At 42.4% G+C, this 19,965-nt stretch overlaps 2 protein-coding genes across 2 annotated transcripts; one reads left to right on the top strand and one right to left on the bottom strand.

Moving 5' to 3' along the window:
• Positions 1–4,658: 4,658 nt before the first annotated feature.
• Positions 4,659–10,410, top strand: adgrg4b (adhesion G protein-coupled receptor G4b). Its single transcript, XM_076101405.1, has 15 exons — positions 4,659–4,734; positions 4,947–5,151; positions 5,231–5,396; positions 5,507–5,653; positions 5,808–5,921; positions 6,063–6,108; positions 6,184–6,287; positions 6,772–6,893; positions 7,144–7,412; positions 7,545–7,641; positions 8,193–8,271; positions 8,573–8,774; positions 9,284–9,385; positions 9,565–9,729; positions 10,283–10,410. Exons 1-15 carry the CDS (start codon positions 4,659–4,661, stop codon positions 10,408–10,410), a joined length of 2,022 nt encoding a protein of 673 aa, XP_075957520.1.
• A 1,421-nt stretch (positions 10,411–11,831) lies between these two features.
• On the bottom strand, positions 11,832–18,140 carry adad2 (adenosine deaminase domain containing 2). Its single transcript, XM_076101241.1, has 8 exons — positions 18,005–18,140; positions 16,406–16,534; positions 15,602–15,752; positions 15,226–15,396; positions 14,827–15,041; positions 13,782–14,016; positions 12,102–12,234; positions 11,832–11,942 (listed from the first exon to the last, which is right to left on the bottom strand). The coding sequence occupies exons 1-8, from the start codon at positions 18,138–18,140 to the stop codon at positions 11,832–11,834; spliced, it is 1,281 nt and encodes a 426-aa protein (XP_075957356.1).
• Positions 18,141–19,965: the final 1,825 nt, after the last annotated feature.

The raw sequence follows: 19,965 nt of genomic DNA, 5'->3' as shown, positions 1-19,965 counted from the left end.
TGATGGGAACGACACAGAGCTCTACACGGCGAGAGACATCGCACATAAATGGGTAAAAGGAGCAAACAAACAAATATATAAGAACAAGCAAAAAAAAAAAAAAAAGCACAGATATTCCCTATTTAATAGTAAAAAAACGACCTAGGAATGTTCTACATGTTACACTCCGAACACTGACATTTTTTTTATTTTTTTTATTGCTGTCACCTTTTTGTGGTGCTGTATCTGTAAAAAGGATCGGACTGTTATGGTGTACGGGTGTTGTTTTGATTCCGTTAACACTAAATCACATTGACTTTAACTGCTTTCTGCTGTTTGTTGTTCCTCCTGCAGCTCAGACAGATTCTGCCGTCCAGAATCTATTTAAACAGAGTGTCTGTGTTTGAAGTAACCAGGTAAGAGAAGATTGGGGTTTACAACACTGACGTTGACTCGATATATTTTGCAATAAAATACCTGTGAATGTCACATAAATCAAACCTTATTTTATATTATTTGACGGAGAGGGGGAACCAATGGGCCATACGTATACTGAGTTTCTCTGATCTCTTACGCAGATCCAGTAAAGAAGACAGCCTTGTAAAATCATTACAGAAAGACAGGCTGGTAAGTACATTAGAGCCTGACCGAGGCACTTCTAGCAGTTGTAGTCGTGTACATTACATGTTGACAGATAAGAAATACGAAATAGTCTGTGGTGGACATACACTAGTTTGTCTTTTGTATTTCTCAGGCTCTGTGTCTTTCATTCTTCAGGTGCGGTGGACTCCCCCGAATAAGACAAGGTTCAGGTTGACTGTTGTTCTTAACGATTTCAGTTTTTCTAAATACAATAAAATCTGATTTTGGCTGGGCAATGAGATGGTCACCTCTAGGCTACAGGATCAGTCTCTAGCTCAAATGATATTCCTTTCATTATTAAATGTATCTATAAATGTTAATGCAAATGTTAATTGGTAAATATGTTGTTTTTTGGCATTAATCTACACTGCCGAAGCTTCCTAAGATTTTAAATTCATCACATTTGTATTTCCATAACTCTTCTGAGCTGAATTCTGTAAACTAATCACATACACAGATTGTACAGTAATTCAAAAAGTAAAGAAAAAGAAAAGAAGGGCCGATCACAGAAATGATGTATTTAAATGTTAAGTAGGATTATGACAAATATCAACAAATAGACAGATTTTAAGCCAAAATATGAATAAACCACTGCAGCAGAGGACGGTAAAAACACAGAGTTTCCCCTGTAGGTTTGACTGCCTGGTTCATGTCAGCGTTATCCCCAGCTGGGATGTGGCAGCTGTGCAAAATAAGATGTGCACGAGCCTTAGTAACGACTACCGTGACCCCGGCGGTCAGCTTCGGCTGCTGGCTTATACGGAGAGCATACACACCACACCCGTTGGTAGGAAACAGTCCTCACTTCAATCTATGCATCGGTGTGCTGGTTTGCAGCAAAACTAATTCTGCTTCACAATGTTTTTCTTCTCCTCTTGTTTCTAGAAAGTTTCTCCGCCGTCACCATCAGTCCAACTGATGCGGTGGCAGTCACAACCACCACATTTAAACCCACAACATCCATCACCACCACGAGCACCATCACAGGTGCCTCTACCAATGTGGCCACAGCCACCGCCTTCACGACAAACCCTGCAAATATCTCCGGTCAGTCTGATACAGTCACAGAAACGCTCTCCGTCACAGTTTTGTGTTGGATTGTTAGAGGATTTGATTGGAGCTGTACCCTACTGGATGCCTGAGTGTTTGTTTTGTCCGGGTGCCCTCTGCAGAGCTGTTTTTTGAGGTTAAGGTGAATGTTTCCATAACGGGAGACTGTGACCCAGGGCAGATTCTTTCCACCTGGGTATGTCTGACAGAACAAAAATAACTCTTTAAGTTTTAGGGATATAACAAAGATTTGTCTTAAATGTGACCTTCTGATCCTCCGCAGCTCAACTCCAGTCTACCCGACGACATGATGATGGTGCTTGACCTCCAGCTGCTGCCCAAAGCTCGAAGGTACAGTCTGCGATGTAGCTGCCACACTAACTCAACGCACCATCCTTTTCCAGAAATATCACACAGTCTGATTTCAACGTGAAGAATTTTATTTAGTGACTGATCTCACTTCCAGACATCATCCTAAACCGCGGTCAATCCTCTCGACATCTGACGGAGTAAGTAAACATAAAAAAAGCTTTGATGTCACAAATAAAACTCGCAGTAAATGCAATTTTCACAACTTTAGCATGATTCTGAGACTCTTAGCACTGTGAAATGTGCTGGTAGGCATTGGTTTAACTCTTGTATGTTCTGGTTTAACTCTTGTATGTTCTGGTTTAACTCTTGTATGTTCTGGTTTAACTCTTGTATGTTCTGGTTTAACTCTTGTATGTTCTGGTTTAACTCTTGTATGTTCTGCCTTGAATTGAATTATTATTTCCCTCCAGCTTTAAAGCTGTGTCAATATTTGTATTTTTTCCCAGGTGCTCGTGCGCAGAGTTTCAAGGTATGGATCATGCAGCTCTACACAATTTCACTTACGTTACCAACAAATTAAACTGAAGGGAAATGAACGCACGTAGTGGAAGACGCACAATAAGGCAATAATGACACAGTAGCAGGGTTGCTTTAAAAGACATATTTACTTTGTCACACTGCACCCTCATTTGTGACGTTAAATTTAGCTTTTCAATTCATAAACCAAATATATCCATTTAAAAAAAAAAAAAATTTTTACTGCCTGAAAAGTTGTATTATGAGCAACTCATATGGAGCTTTTTGTAACCCATGACTAACTCTCTTACTGACTGCAGAGAGAGCTGTATTTTCCAGGTTCGGGTCATGATGTCGCTGTCGGACACAGAGGAAATGGAAGAGCAGATACGACGCCTTCTGCTGACGCCTTATAACAACGGATCCATCCACATAACAACTGAGGACATACAGATAAGTCGAATATGTGAGTAAGGTTCAGATTCCATAAAAGATTTCACGGTATAAAAATCTGAAACTGAATAAATATTACGTTTAACTACTGATATCAAGTTCTGTTAAGTAAAGACTAGAGGTTGTCCTCTATTTCTACACCCTCTCACCCTGTTTTAGTGATATTAAAGTGCAACGCAGAAACCCACCAGACGAGGAAAGGACTGTTTGAGTGGCCCGACACCTCAGGAGGAAAAAATCCAACTCGGCCGTGCCCGAAAAACCCTCACCGCTCCGCCACTCGGCTCTGGTGAGCGCACAGGCAGTTTATTTCTTCATTTTTGATACTTGCCTGCTCAATTATAGTTACAGGTGCATAACAGATTCACAGCTAGAACAAGAGCACAACGTGACATCAACCATTACTACTGATATACCTGACTGGCATGTCTTTGGTTTGTGGGAGAAAACCAAATGAGACAAATGTGACCGTCCAGGGTCTTTGAATAAACAAACAAAATTCCAAGTTGTGAAAACAATATTACTAGTGCTATTTCATTTTAATAGAAGGTTATTATTAGTATTAGTAGTAGTAGTAATAGTACTCCTCAAATGTGAAGAAATGCTACTTTTCTGTGTTTGGTCATTAGATATTTAATATTTTTTGATTTAATAACTGTTGGCTGCACAAAATAAGCAAAGACACGACTTTTGGCTCTGACAAATTGTGATGGACATTTTCCAACATTGTCATTAAATAGAGTTCATTTACTCTTATTAAATAATATAAAGACTAAATATTAGTGAAAATAATAGTTTTTTTGCATTCCTCATTACAATTTCCTGCTGAAATGGAAGCACTGTCACATGTCTGACATTTTACTTAAAGTACTCAATACGAAATTCATAGGATATCTCAGGCCTCAACATGGTGACAGCTGAGCCGGCTGGCTAGAAGCTAACGGTGCTAACGGCACAAACAGTTCAAACAACGGCAACGGTGCTGACGGAGGTAACGGTGTTTACCTGAGGACCCTTTAAGTAGAACTAAATGAACTTGTTTTATGTCTACCAGTTGCAGGGTTGATTCTTATTATTTAGAACTTTGAAGCAAGAGTTATCGGCTGAATCCTCATTCATCACTGATGTTTTGATCAAACTTGTAAAGATTACTCCTACTATTACTTACTATTATCACTGAACTCATTACCTGCAAACAATTCATCATACGTTCATGCTGAGAGAAGAGTGCGTGATTGTAGCTGGTTGACGGTCGACATGAATAAATACAGGCCTTTTGGGTTTATTGATTACATCCGTTGGTATATATTTTCATTTGGCTGTGTCACTGTGTTCAAGACTCTGTGTGTTGACACAGTGTGACACTGTGTATTGATTGCTGCTCATGACCTGTAGAAAGCTGTGCTGTAAAATCATTAATCAAGAGGTGGGCGTCATTAAAGATTGGAGTTAACTGATGGGTGATTCCCCGGATCAAACACCTCCCAGGTGTCTGAGCTCTGTCTTCGAGATGCATGTTCTACTAAAGCAAGACTCGGAGAAGCATAGATTGCAAAAACGTACCATGAACATTTCAATTACCGACTACAAAAAAGTAGATGCATCTCTTGTAAGATAAATAAGCGAAACTGTTTTTTTTGAGGCCCTCTCTCTGTCCTCTCACCACCTGTTTGCCTGACAGTAAACTGTGCCTCAGTACCCACTGGATGGATCCAGACCTGGAGGACTGTCACCTGGTGGTGGAAGCCATCCCTGATCTGGATCATGTCGAAGTCACTGCTGGTCTGTTACACACCTTTTTACTTCGTGTGTCAGTCTTACGTCGGTTTAAAGATTAATGATAAAAATCCATAATGACATCACTGATGTATGCCAGCCAGGGAAGAGATATTACAGCATTGCCTAGTTTTGTTTTGCACATGAACAGGTCAGGACTTAGTCCATGATGGTGCTCTAAAAAAACAAACGCAACCAGTTGTATCATTTATCTGCAGACAATGCGCTGGACGTGGTGGTGATGATTGAGGGTTTACTGAGAAACCACTCCACACTCAACTACCAGGAGCTGCTCACAGTCCTCAACAAGCTGGAGGACGTTGTCAACCTATGTCGGGTCACACCAAAACTGGGCCAAGCTCTAATCAACACCATCTCTGACATACTGGAATCTGACAGCAACCTGCTACCTTTTACTAACACGTGAGGATGGGAAACTGGGGAGATCTTATTAATCTCTCTGCTTATCATCCGTTCACCCTCCTCTGGTCTTCCCTTCCAGTATCCTAAATATAACAGATGCGGTAGGAGACAAGATGGTGGACTACCAGGGCTCCTTCACCCTGGCTGCTCCCGCTATTGCTATGTCAGTGGTGGATGTAGTTCCTGGACAGTTTAGCAGTTTGACATTCGGAGTGTCTTCTGACCGCGCGGGCACAAAGCCTGAGGTTAGTGAAGTAACAACAACCAACGATGTCCTCTATCACATTGACTGTTGCTGTTAATTAATGCAGTCTGAGCTTAGGAGGGAATTAAGAGATGTCTCTTCATGTGGTAGATATTCATCAACAGGTGTCCCTTCAACGGCACGGTGGCTTTCATCTCCCTGCCGTCTGCCCTGCAGCACAGCTTCCCACAGATCGGCTCCAGCCAGAGCCCACCAAGGGTGAAGTTTCAGTTCTTCGGCATCCCAAGGCTCTTCAAGGTACTGCTTTGTGTGTATCTGTTAAAGAAAACGAGAAAGCATGCAATTCAATCAGAATATTTATTTGAAAACATCAGTGTTTTAACGGTACATGGCGCGCGCGGTTATATTCAGAGAGGCAAACTTGCACATTGCATTGTGTTATTATTTTCAGAGCAGCCAAAAGGAGCAGAGCCTCAACACCTTTGTGGTGTCAGCCAGTGTGACCAACGCCAGCTCCCCAATCAAAGACCTGGATGAAGATGTCAAAGTCACGCTCCACCATCTTGTACCCAATATCGTAGGATCAACTCTCCCTTTAAAACACGACATAGAACTGTTACAGCGCTACCGCTGCTTACACTGCTGCTAATACGATGAATGGATGCGTTTGATTAACAAAAGCTTCTCATTTCCATCTCTGTTGAAGCTTGATAAGGAAGTGCAGTGTGTGTACTGGAACTTCAATAAAAACAGTAGGTCCTGCCCTAAATGATCACTTCTATTGCCGGATGAACTGTGTGGTACTAAATGTCTGTGTCATCACCTAGATGGACGGGGAGGCTGGGACGATTACGGCTGCAGGAAATACAACAGCAGCTCCGATTACACAACGTGCGTGTGTGATCATCTCACGCACTTCGGAGTTCTTCTGGTATGCATTATTATTATTCTTGTTTTTGACCCTTAGAGCGACTGCAGTCCATAGCTCTATGAAGTGGGGAAGTGGTTCAACTCCAATTTGCCAGCAGAGGGAGATCAAAGCACAACATATATAAATGAACTACTTTCCAGCTACGTCTGACCCAAATTCATTATTTTTGATTAGACCCAAGTCTTTGTGGGATGTGCTTCCTTTTCTCTGGTGTGTGTTTTTTTTAATTTTTTTTTTACAAATAGCAAAGACACATTGCTTTGAAATTAAGCACAACCTTGAGTATAGTATATAATTTACACACACTAGAGTAAGCTGGATATTTGAGTAGTCATCATGCTAGTTTATCCTTGGTAGTACTGTTAGACAGGAGCAGTTACTGTGTTTCCTGTGCTATCTGTGTCTGTGAGAGTTATTTGTGGCACATTGGGGAAATAAATACAGCCATTCTTACAAATCCGTGTCGTGTGTTGTTTGTGTCTAGGATGTCTCCAGGACTCCGGTGGACGCGGCTAATGAGCAGATCCTGACCATTATCACCTACGCTGGCTGCGGAGTCTCATCGGTGTTCTTGGGAATCACTGTTCTCACTTACACAGCCTTCGAGTGAGACTCCAACCGCTGAGTCGTTATTTCACAAATGTTTCCTCCTTGTTGTACACCGGCTGTGTTTACATGCAGACTGTTAACCCGTTGACAGGTCTTAAAGGTCATGTCGACACTAATGCAGATACATTTGGGCCATACTGAAATACCCAACACTCTGTCCTTAATTGGATAACAGCAACAATTGAAGTATAACCACATGAACACTTGCATTTTCCTCCCCTGTGCTTTATCTCCGTCTCCTTCTCAGAAAGCTTCGTCGGGACTACCCCTCTCAGATCCTCATCAACCTCTCCCTGGCACTGCTGGGCTTGAACTTCGTGTTTCTGGTCAACTCCTGGCTGTCCTCCTGGGGTGTATATGGCCTCTGTGTGGCTGTCGCTTCCATGCTGCACTACTTCCTCCTGGCGTCGTTCACCTGGATGGGATTAGAGGCCGTTAACATGTACTTTGCACTCGTCAAAGTCTTCAATGTCTACGTGCCCTCTTACATCCTCAAGTTCTGTGCTCTGGGATGGGGTGAGTCACGTGTTCAACGGACACTTTGAAGTCCGCTGCCGGCCAAAACGGTGTCACACTCATTATTGGTCAATAATTGTAACCCTGTCATGATAACAATGTGCTATGAACGTGTTTGAACTGTTCCTCCAGGGATTCCTCTGGTGATCTGCACCATAGTGCTCCTCGTGGACAGAGAGGCCTACGGCGGTCAGCAGAGCTTGGCGCCTTTAGACAACTCTGACGACTTGTGAGATTTGCTTCATCTTATATTCATTTGACATTTTGTCTTGAGGCTTATTTGAAAACACAGGTTTCAATCAGCAGTACAAATATCGTGTCCCCAGCGGTTAAACTTGTAGAATGAAGTATATATTATATTTAGATGTATAATATTGTATTATTTTGTCACTAACTGTGAAAGCAAATACCAACTAACATCCAAAAGCAACTAACGTAATAAACGGGAATTATTCAAACTGCCAGAAATACTGCATGTTTTTTTTTATCATTTGTCTTCTTATTTGATTAGATTTACTTTCTACATGGTGTCAGCCCACACATTTTAAGCATACTTTTCCCCCTTAGATATACAGTAAGTCACATTTTGCTTCACAGCGTTGTTAATGTTTTCAGCGAACAGATCGAGCCGGTCTTACATGTAGAAGTGCCACACTGAAGGTCATGTGACGTGAAATCAACCTTTTGATTCAACTGCTTTTTTTTGTGGTTGTGAAAAAGGTTTGCAGTCCTTCCTGCTGGTTACTTTCCCTTTAATCATCCAGACCATTGTTCCCTCAGCTGTTGGCTTCAGGACGATGTGACGTTCTACGTGTCTGTCGTTGCCTATGCTGTGCTGGTCTTTCTCTTCAACACTGCGGTAAATCATTTCAACATTTTAATTCAATTTCATACAGTTAAACACTGGGCTATGTTCACATTTTAGTGGTAAATATATATATATTCTCCTAATTACCTTCCTTTTAAGAAGGAATATCTACAATTAAGCAGCCACAGCAGCATATACATTTAATAACCTCAAAATAAACAGATCACGCCTTGCAGCCTGGCATGACTCACTATTAACAATACTCAACAATCCTCCGTCAAATCTCTCATCCAAGAGCACTTGCATACTTATCTTTTATTACATTATTGTTTCCTTGTAATGCTTCTTTCAGGTTTTTGCGGTGGTGCTGATCCAGATTCGCCACATGCAAGTCAATAGCCCGGCTGGGACCCGCAGCGGAGTCATGCATGACCTGAAGGGAGTTGCCAGTCTCACCTTGTTACTAGGACTAACATGGACTGTTGGCTTCTGGACCTGGGGACCAGCCAGAGTAGTTATGCTGTACCTTTTCGCTGGACTCAACACCCTCCAAGGTTGTAGTTACTTTTCTTGCTCAGATACACTCCCCGAAAGCCATGCTGGATAATATATGTATCTAAATATGTCAGCAGAGCGAATGTGCTTCATGTAAGGACCATTCGTACAAACAGACTTGTTCTTAAGTGGCATGTGTGAGTGATATACCGGTAGATAAATTGAGTGAAGTGTTTGCTATCCACAAATGCAGTATTCCTCAACATTCCACTTCATGTTCACAGTTCAAAAGAAATCAGATTTAAAAAAAAAAGAGAAGGGAATCAGGCTGAATGATGCAACTATTTCTCAACAGCCTTTACCTCGACTGGTCTTTGTTATATTGCTTTCTTTTTCATCCGAGAGTGACGCAACAAAAGCCCGCCAGTTTTTACTTCTGGGACGGAAATGCCTTGCTCAAGTGGACTTTAGACATAACTGCGGAGGGACAAAAAAACTAAACAAATCAAGGTTCCAATCTTGTTCTTCAAAGCTCATCAGCGTATGCCTCTTCTGTTCTGTATTCCAGGACTTTTCATCTTCCTCTTCCACTGTCTGATGAAGGAAAATGTCCGGAAACAGTGGAGGATTCACCTCTGCTTCGGGCGTTTCCGACTCGAAGAGTATTCTGGTATGGCAGCCACACGCGGTGTGATGGCATTTGATCACTCAAGTCACTTTGATGGTCACTTGAAGATATATTACATAATCACTGAAAAGCAGAATTAACCCTCAAGAGGTTAATCAACTGCAATACAGGCAACTCATGGGCTTGATTTCTGCTATGTGTTTGGTGTTGTTGTCGTCCAGAGTGGAGCAACTCTGCATCAGTTGGAGTCGCAGCCAAACCCAAATCAGATCCTCCAAGAGCACCAGTACCCTCGGCCTGCTCAGTCAAGTCCAGCTCCACAGAGAGCACATCGGCTTCCTCCGACTCCAGCCAGAGAAACTCGTCCTGCAAGAGACCAGACCTGGGTAAGGAAGCAACGCCTCACTCCAAAGCAACACACATCCTCACTTCATTCATAACCATCAGTCTATCAACACCGACGTCATTTTAGCACACTTACAAGCTAAATAGACGCCAAGTTCCACAGTGACACAACATTGAATACGTAGATAAAAGCTAATTTGTAAAAATGTGTTTTTGAGAGAAAAACAGCCACAGGTTGTTGTTTTTTTCCTTTTCTTTTAAGATTAAACTTAATTCTACTCTATAATAAGACATTTAAGATTCATATGAAATAATGATCACAGATTTAGTCTGACATCACAGTGCCTCGGCTGCCAGAATCAGTGTGAAGGTCACTGCATTCATTAATGAGACTGCGCCGACGTTAAATAATGACATGAACGCCCTGCTAATCGAGCCTAAAAGGACATCATTGTTATCTCTTAAAGGTTTCCTTCACCATCCGACAGCTCGATTTAAGTTTTAACGCCCGAACTCCCAGGCGTGTATTCTCAAACCACACACGTCTTGTTTTTCCACGTCTAAGTTGTTTGCGGATGTTTAATTATCTTTTAGGCCTTTTTGTGAATTCCCTGGCTCTCCCTCGGGCCCAGAGAAGCACCTCCGGTCCAGAAGCGCTGCCTTCCCAGAGGGGGGTGAACCCCACGCCTGGCTGGAAGAACCACTTGCTTGGCCAGCAATAACAAAGATAAAACTCACAGGTGCAGACAAGAGCATTTGCATACAGACACATGCAGATCCCAGAAACTATCATGAAATGTTAAACTGAGACGGCGGCATGAACGTATATTGTGCTTCAATAAAGACCAGAGATGTGACATTAATTCTTTTGTGTTGCAGCTTCATTAGAAAATGTTACCACGCAAATTCTATTGTTTTCTTTTCATTTTTTGCTAAATATTGTAAAAGAGCCTGTAATTATTTAGACATGAGTAGTTGCATCCGTTCCAAGGAGGAGTTGGTTGCCAAGCAACTGGTGAGTGGAGCCATGGTGACAATGGACGGTGGTATCAGTTTGTCTGAGGGAATAATACAAATTTGAATTTAAGATGACGCAAGGCTCGCTGTGTTCCCTTTTCACCTCGATTTGTGACCGTAAATGTGTAAACCAAGAAACTACGACGCAGTCATTCTTTACTCACTTCAGTGAGATGATTACACATCCATCCATCGCTGCATGCGACGGCTGAAGTGTTCATGTCAATTCTGACACACAAACATGCGATGGTCCGAAATATGTTTTAAATAAGCCACTGGCATTGGTTGGAGTCGATCGGTAGCATCGTAGAGACGTAACTCCATACTGCATGAATTTCTCCATAAAGTTTGACAGTTATTATTTATTTGGATATCCTTTGCTAGTGTTTCTATATCGACTGTACGACCTGAACACCTGCTCAATGTAATGCTAACCAGGAGGCTGGCAACAGCTGATCTTTCCCGGTGGCAGAGAGAAGTGCAAAGTACTGATGGTGTCATTTTTCTATAGCTATTACACTGCAATCAACATTTACTTCACAATAAGTTAAAACAAAATAACTACTACTTTAGGCAAAATGTGTAAAACCCTGCTTATAATATTGATACAAAATACTGTGTACTGTCAATGATCAGATAGTCTGTGAATAAAGGGAAAAGTTACGAAATTTGAGACTAAAGAAAGAAAACATTGCATTTTACTTATTTGGGAAAAGGATTTATAACCTTTTTAAAAAAAATCTCAGTGCAATAAAAACTAGAGGACATTCTGTCATCTGTGGTTATTCAGCTCCTGACTGGTTGATTAATTGGTTGGCACATTGACACAAATGGGAGATAATGCAGCTCAATTCTACTTGACGAAAAGAGAAATAAAGGGTTTGCCTATAAACCACGTTTTTCCACCCACAACCCATTCAAACGGACTACTTCACTGTGGTGCACAACAGCAGGATTCTCCTTTATTTTTCTCTCACACCTACACAAACCGAAAGGAGAAACACTATACATGAACAAAACTAAACTTACTGTTAAAAGGTTATAAATGAAGTAAACAGTAAACAGCAGGAAACAATCTCTCGAGAGGAACTTAAACTTCTTCATGCAATGTTACCGAAGAGCACATTCAAGAGCTAAAGCAGTCCACCAGCTTTTTGGAATACCAGGGACCTGCGCGGTTGCTCAGAAACCGCTGCTTGACCAGATCTTTGACCGTCTGGTAGACGGTGGCTTCCACCTATAAAGCAAACGACAACCTCATGCATCACATGCGTTTAAGAACTGCAAAGATGCAACGTTAGAAAAGAATTTAAGAAAACCATAACCACACGTATAGCTTCACAGTTCTCTCACGGAGCACTGAGCGTTCGTGTAATCATCTACAGCGGACACGCACCTTGACGCTGTGGTAGGTGGGGAGATCGCTCAGATAGCTCGGCCCACCCAGCCGCGCGACTTTGAGGAAATAGCTGTAGAGGGCTCTCTTGCAAAGTCTGCTGGAGAAGCCCGGCCCACTCGCAGTCGGAGAGCTGGGAAACAAAGAAAGTCCAGTGAATGCTTCCCTATACTTTCATACACCGTATTATATATGATCCAACCTCACAACAAAGCCTGTTGTTAGAGATTCTTCAATCCTGCACTATTTACATCACGTGTTGTTGAATTTACATCCATCTTACTTGAGATACAGACATGATTTGACGGCATATTGGATCCAGTTGCACTATTTGATACAAATACATCCTGTTGTGGTTTTTAATCTGTGCTACAAGCAAGTCCAGCCTCCGTGCTTTGTAGTAAGTGTAACACACACTCCCTCACCAAGGATTCATAAAGAAGCAAGCACTGAGGCTGGTTCCCCTTCCAAGTATCCACTCGTAAGACTAAAAACTGTAAAATGTAAAATGTGGGTTCATACACTGCAGCTAGTGCCTTGCTCTTAACACTGTCCACCTCCAACACTAGTTTGGAGGATGCAGTCCCTGCTTCATGGCTTCAGCTGGGCTAAATATTTTTAAAAAAAAATAAGTGTTTGGCAAGACAATTCTTCTGTGCTGTTACAGGAAACGTGTAAAGTGTGGTCTGGCTGAGAGACGTCAGCGTTTCCCACAGGCAGCACTTACTACCACTGCTGCTGAGCAACGTCCTGAGGGAAACCCTGGAGTGGATCCCTGAAGAGCAGAGCAGTAGTGAGATCACACTGTTTTGAGGTGGTATTTAGTACGACGGCATCGATAGCAGATGATTAGCAGATTGCTGGGTGACTGATGTCAAATCACTAGTGCTCCATGACCACTACAATGTCTGCAGCCCATTATATTCCTCATTCCTAAACCACACATTCCACATATAATGTATTCTTCTCCGCAGAATTCAAGAGATTGGGCATGCTACTTTTACGTCACTAAATGAAAGAAGTCTCAACGACAGAAGCAGCTTCTCTTTTGGTTTTCTCACTATAATTTGTAGGTGTTCTTACCATCCTTTCATCTTCTCTTCACCTCCCCCCTACACGCTTCATGTCCTGTATTCTTGCCCTTAAATTTATTCTCTTCTTTTCCAGGGAGCCTCTTTTTTCTATGCCTATTTATAGGTTATTGTGTGAAACGTCCAGCAGAGCTCGTCCTGACACGGTGTCGCCCATAAAGCTAATAGTTCGGGCTGCAGGACAGGAGCTGAAATACGGAGCAACACTTGCGAGCGCCAAGCAGGATCTCAAGTCTATTTTTGGGCTGTAATCTCTGCTCAAGGACAACACAGCCTCCGGTGAGAGCCACGTCTGTGTCACACTCCAGCTTCTGGACATCAGCAGTGGTCTGCCGCTTCAAAACCGAAGAGATGGCAGGAGCCCCAGGCGTCACCGAGACTGTCAAACAAGCACACTGCATCCGGCACTGCCAGCAGTTCTCTCTACTCCATCCCTGGAACTGGCTGCAGGAGTGTGAATGAGGCAAGCCTGAGTCAGCTCTAGACTCTCTGCAAGACCAGTACGGGATGTCGTACAGGTCCCACATTTCTGAGGCAGGGACAAGTTAGTGTTTTCTTTGATTTATTGTACATGCGTTTTGTATCTTACCCATCAATGACGAAGCCCTTGCCACAGTCCAGAACTTCGACGTCCTTGTCTCCGAGGCACCAGTTGACGCTGAGCTCGTCGTGCCGCCGCAGGGACGTCACAACAGGCCCCACGTAGTCGCCACAGAGACAGAAGATGTTGTGTTTTTGGTAGGACGGCGGCAGGATGTCTTCCCATCCGTCCCCTAGTCGCATGTTGGTGATATCGGACACTTCCTCGCTTAAGAGCTGCTGGCCTCCTAAATAAACAACAATTAAATCTCAGCATTAGCACAGTCATTTACAAACAGGTGAAAATAATGAATCCATGTCAAATAACAATGAAAATAAATCCTTTAAGACGACTATCAGCTAGTACAGCTTCAAAAACATCTCACTTACTGTAGGACAGCATTGGAAATATAACACCTGGATGTTAAATAGCAGGCTTTACTGTTTACCTGGAATTAAAGTTACTAAATTTAAGTTTAAAATGACATTTTGGAAAATATGCTTATTTCCTTTCCTGCCGAGAGTCAGAGGAATTCTACTCTCATGTCTGCATGCGAAACATGAAGCTACAGCCAGCAGCCAATTTCACTTAGCATGAAGACCAAAGGTAATAAAAAATCTGTCTACCAGCACCTCCAAAGCTCACCAACACCTCCGTTATATCACATAACTCGTGTTTCATTAGTTACTTTCTGAACGATTCCTGAGCTGAGAGCAGAAAGCTGCTGTCTGTAACTTCTTCTTCTTCTTCTTATAGAACTCTCGCCGAAATAATAAAATGAGCGCATTACCTAAAATCTCTAATAGTTGCTTTGAAGGCTCTCTATATAATATTCAGAGCATCAAAGGACTGTCTGTAGAGGAAAGATATAGTGGAGTAAGATGAATTCACTCTCCCTCTGTGTGTGTTGTGATTCGAGCCGGCCTTGCATGTTTTTTAGTTTTATGTTGCTGCATGTGAGAGCGCCCGTCATCGCGGAACCTGAGCACCCGTTCCTCCGGTTCCCCCTCAGGTAAACGCCACGTTGAGACACTAGATATGCTCTGAACTTTACCTAGCACCATGCTGCTGATGTAGAGTGGCTGGATGTAGTGGCTCAGCAATGCGCCCTGCACCCCAGTCACAGTCCAGCGGCACAATTTGTCACTACCAGACATGCAGCAGACCGTGGCACCCCACACACTTGGGTCAAGGTCGGCTACAGGGAACAGCAGGCCCTTGGCATGATACTGCAGCTTCACAGCGCTCCAGATATCATTCACAGGGCCCCTAAAGAGGACAGAACGGAACATGATCAGCAGGCTAATAATAACGTGTTTCACAACATTTGTAGGATGCTACTATTCTCAAAAGTCAAATCCACTGTTTTGGAATTTCTATCGTCCCATGGCATCTCAGAAACACACTACACAATACCGCTATCAGCAAAGCACAAAGAGGGGAATAACAGTACTTGAAGTAGAAGTTCTTAGGCGCTCCTTCAGGACACCGACTGGTGTAGAGATGCAGACTGGTCTTGGGTTTGAGCTGGAGCTGGTTGCTGTCTGCACTACTCTCAAAAACACAGTTCTCCTTGGCCTCTGGATCGGCATCAAAGAACAGCAGAAGCTGTTTGTACAGGAACCTGAACACAAGACAGAAAATAACATTTTCTTTTACACCGGCACTTTCACCAGAAGCACCATCAATGGCACAAGACGGACGGCGTGCTGATCGAGGCTGCCTGCTCCTGCAAGAGCAGAAAATATTCTATACATTATATTAGTATTAAATATAATTTCTTTGTAAATTAGGGCCCCTTGTTGAAAGTCATACGAGCAGTTTTGCACCTTTTGAGAGCCCGTCTGGCGATGATGATGGCATGGCAGTCATGGACCATTGTTCCAGTGTAGCAAAGCCACTTGCTGCAGCATGAGCGGCCAGCTCCCAAAGCCACCACCATGTAACGCTCGCATGGACCCCCCGCTGTGTCCAGCACTTCTGTAGGAAAATGGTGCGTGAAGGGGCATTTAACTACGGCGGTGACGACACATGTTCAACACTCAATTTTAAAAGCGTTGATTGAATATAAAAAGAAGCAAGCAGGAGTGAAATGCCTCCTGAAGGACTCGTTGGTCATCGTCGATCAGACGCTGAATAAAGAATGGAAAGAAATCACAGCTCTCCGGCATTACAAATGTCAAAATCGTGATTGGCACTGGCAAGCGTGGCGATAAACGCAGCGATGTTACTATTCTGAGCATGAAGCAACAGAAGTGTCTCGTCTAAGTCCTAAAGTCAATGTCTTTCTCTTTATTTATTTATTTATATATATATATATATATATATATATATATATATATATATATATATATATATATATATATATATTATATGCGTGTGCTCTATAAATCTAACCTGTCTTGTGTCTCTTATGAGAAAACAATCTGAAACCGATTTAAACGTCCAGTTTTGCATCAGTTATACAAAATACCATTTAATATTCTTCTATGTAGACGGAGACTTTGTTTTTAATACAGCCAATCAAATCTTACATGAAGCAGTAATGTCTGTCTGCTCCACCATACGCAGAGCAGATATGCATAGAATACCAATCCAGACATGTATTCCACTGACACACCTACGGCGCTCACCTCTCATCAGGACAAATGCTGCCATGTGGCTCTTGCAGCCGTAGAAATCCGGACACATCTTCAGCAGGCTGTCGAACGTCTCACTACTTATTACTGCCATGTGACTCTGGTGCCAGTCAGATCGCCAAACTAGAAGACAAAAATGAAAACCAAAAGACGGCTACGTATGAGGGACAGAGTGGATTTTGGACAACACCACGTTAGTGCTGTTCTGAAAACGCTTTCAGATGCGAGTGATAAGAAGTACTGCTCGCCTTGAACATGTTCATGAGAGACTACTGCACTCAGTGTACCGGCTAGTTGATTGATTGTGATTTCAAAAAAAAAGGCCTCAAAGAGGTTTCCCCCCCCCCCCCCCACATTTCATTACTTCTATCGCTACGGCTTCACTCTGTAAAATGACAGTAAAGTGGTACAGATAAGAATGTGATGCAGTATAGACTGTTGCTTTGCAGTGCTACAATATATTGTATACTTAAGTACAAAAAGATATACCGCCATAAATGCAATAACAGAATTGTATTGCTTTTTTCTGCCTGATGCAACAACTGTTTTTCCTGTAAATTCAGCAGTGGGTCTGCAAGTGTAATTGTAAATCTTGTTGAAGCATCGTACAATAAGTGCTTTCTCTTTAACTCCACTGGACCACAAAAGCTTTTTAAAATTATTTTTAGAAATGAGTAGTGGGAGGCATGAAAAGATGATTTTCAAGATGTGTAATGACTCTGCTGTCCTGTCCAGAGAAGAGCCTTGACCAAAACAAGCCACCACTGGGTCCTCGGAGGGACCGGAAAGCCAATAGTAAAGAGGAAGAGGATGCTTCTTCTTCTTCTTCTTCTTCTTCTTCTTCACTGCCCTGTAGGCTACACTAGCACCAGAGACAATGTGGCAACAGGGAGCCGGGTTATGATTAGATAATGAATGCTGACATCACACAGCGGGACTGCTGCTACTGAACCTTCAGTCTGCGTACTCTTGTCTGGATGCTTCAGGTCCTTGAAGTGGTCCAGGGTCAGCTCTTTATCCGAGAGTATGCTTGGAGGGGGCGACATACCGTAGGGAGACAGGGCATCAAGGTCATCATAAGAGTCTTCATCCTGAAAAAAACCCAAAATCATTCTGGTAAAAAAACACTCCTGGAGGCTGAGTGTGACAGCTGATGATCTAATAACTAGAAGAAAGCCTGGACAAGAACCCAACACATTTCACATGTGGTCTTTGTCATACAACATCACCAAAAATGTGGAAAACCCTGACATTGCCTCTACCTCATCTCCCAACAGGATGCCTCCAGAATCAAGTTCATCTTTGAGTTTTAGGATAAAAGCACTCTCAATTCTGGGGCCGTCTGCTCCTTCGGAGAGGAGGAGCTGGTGGTCTCCGGAAGCAGGGAGATCTTTCCTAAGACGGTAACGTAAAAGAGAAAAAGATTTAACATTAAATTAAGCAGCTAATGTTTCAAAATGTCTTTATGATTGTAGACGAACATTTGCACATCCAAAAGCTGAATTACAACGTGCAATAAATAAAGCTTGCCTTATCTAGTATTACTCTAACCACAACACTGCCAACTGTTTCATTACCTCAGTCCAGTAGCACCACTACAGGCGGACACGTCCTCTGTCGGCTGTACCCGAGGACGGCGAAGGTCCAAGCAGAGGTTGAAGTCTGGAAGAGACTGAAGACTAGCAGCACCCTTTTTTGGACTGTACTTCAATGCTTCCTGATCCGCCATGATTTTCACAAAGCCTGTAGAGAGAAACAAAAGATTTTAAGTTGATATGAGGGTTACAGCTGTAAACTGTGCCAAAAGGCCAACTGTGACACAATCAATAGGATACTTAAAATAATCTACACGCCTAACAATGTTTACAGACATAGATGACATGATGCATTTCCATGCTGCAACAGGAAGAACATGTAACTTAAAATCAATAATTGATCACCAAACTGATTCCACACACGAACCAGGTGAACTGAACTGGGTGAAACGAGCTTTTCTGAATATGTATAATTGTATGTATTTAACGTGGAGGTTGCACGTCAGATGTATTAGATGATATACACTCATTTCACAGTCATAGGGAGTTCAACCCAATTAAAACAATTTTAGTAGTTTTTTTAAATAAGTTTTTACTGTAATGCTATTTAATGAAACATGTGTCCAGATTCTCAATCATGACGATGTGTTGATTTTGTCTGTTTTGTAAAATTCATAGTGCATTTAGATATTTGGACAGGTGGTCGCACAAAAAAAGAGACATTTTTAACGATGGTACATTGGGCTTTATAACTGTGAGCGGGACTAGTTCAATTATTGTTTATCTCATTACTTTCTGCCATTGTTAACTTTAAACCAAATGACTGACTAGCCTAATCCTAATCTAGAAAGATTAGTCGGTAAGAAAATAACCTATTACGAGCCCAATATTAGTGTAACGTTATTTAACGTTAGGTTAATTAACTTACAGCGGTTAGCAAAGGAGGACGACATTCAATGTGACACCCAGTACTAGCTAGCTACGGAGCTAACACGGTCGCTTTTCAAAGGGACCCAGTTGGCTGACTTTGTCGACGCCAGTAATGAACAGTTGCACATTTTAAAGACACATCTAATAAACTAAAAGTTTAATTAAACGTCAGCTCACGTTGTTTTTGGAGTCACGTTAATATTTGCTTACATTACACATTGTTAGCCAGTAAACGGATATCTTTGGTCTCTGCTTCAACAATTACCTCATGGTCCAGGAAAAACAAACACGTTTTACGTCTAGAGTTTGCATGAGGTTGAACGAGTTTAACTTCCAAATAAATTGTGACCACATATTACCCCCAAATTTACCTTCAGCCGATCCTCAACACTGATAGAGACGAGGTAACGTCCTCCTGGGCACACGGGAGTAGGCGGAGACATCAGCAGGACGTGAGCCGAGAAATTGTAATCGGCATAATGCGCGAAATTTAAAACTTCTTGTGGAGGCGGTTGAGCAGGACTGCTCCGTGAATTATTGTCAAGGGAGTGAAGAAGAGAATTAGGGGGGATTGAGGCAATCCTGTGAATAGGAATACACGAACCAGAGCTGACAATAATGAGAGAGAGTGAGATGTGAGCGAGGGCAGAGAGAAAGACCTGATGTATTGTCATAGTAAGGTTCAATGAAAAGGCCCAAGAGAACATGAAGTTGAACTTGAGAAAGCACTCAATCTAAAAGAAATAGGAAAACTTAGGGTGGAAGCACAACATGGTGGTGGATGTAAATTAGTAAATGGTCAAAGACTAAAAATGACAAGAGCGAATCAGTACTGATTGAGGTTACAGTGAGAATGCATTTGTGCCAAAGCCACCGAGGTGCTTTAGTTGCCAGAGGTTTGGGCACACAGTCAAAAACTATAAAGAGAAGAGGAAATGTGCAAGGTGTGGTGGGCGACCATGAGTATGGAAAGTGTGGAACAGGGACACAAGCAAAATGTTGTCACTGTGGAGGAGCCCATAGTGTGGTTTATGGAGGGTGTGAGGTGATGAGGCGGGAGAATGAAATCCAAAAAGTAAGAGTTTCTAT

The sequence above is a fragment of the Anarhichas minor genome, unplaced genomic scaffold (genome assembly GCF_050575085.1).
Source record: "Anarhichas minor isolate MPS153535 unplaced genomic scaffold, ASM5057508v1 ptg000027l, whole genome shotgun sequence".
NCBI classification, from domain to species: domain Eukaryota; kingdom Metazoa; phylum Chordata; class Actinopteri; order Perciformes; family Anarhichadidae; genus Anarhichas; species Anarhichas minor.
The sequence above is the reverse complement of the archived record's forward strand: the minus strand, read 5'-3'. Positions and strand labels throughout refer to the sequence as shown.

Excerpts from the sequence above, each read along its gene's own strand:
- adgrg4b (XM_076101405.1), top strand. The coding sequence starts at position 4,659 with ATGGATCCAGACCTGGAGGACTGTCACCTGGTGGTGGAAGCCATCCCT. Across the intron at positions 6,288-6,771 it reads CGCACTTCGGAGTTCTTCTG|GATGTCTCCAGGACTCCGGT; the intron begins GTATGCATTATT and ends GTTTGTGTCTAG. Across the intron at positions 9,386-9,564 it reads CCGACTCGAAGAGTATTCTG|AGTGGAGCAACTCTGCATCA; the intron begins GTATGGCAGCCA and ends GTTGTCGTCCAG.
- adad2 (XM_076101241.1), bottom strand. The coding sequence starts at position 18,140 with ATGGCGGATCAGGAAGCATTGAAGTACAGTCCAAAAAAGGGTGCTGCT. Across the intron at positions 14,017-14,826 it reads CATCAGCAGCATGGTGCTAG|GCCAGCAGCTCTTAAGCGAG; the intron begins GTAAAGTTCAGA and ends TTTATTTAGGAG. Across the intron at positions 11,943-12,101 it reads CCACCTACCACAGCGTCAAG|GTGGAAGCCACCGTCTACCA; the intron begins GTGCGTGTCCGC and ends TTTGCTTTATAG.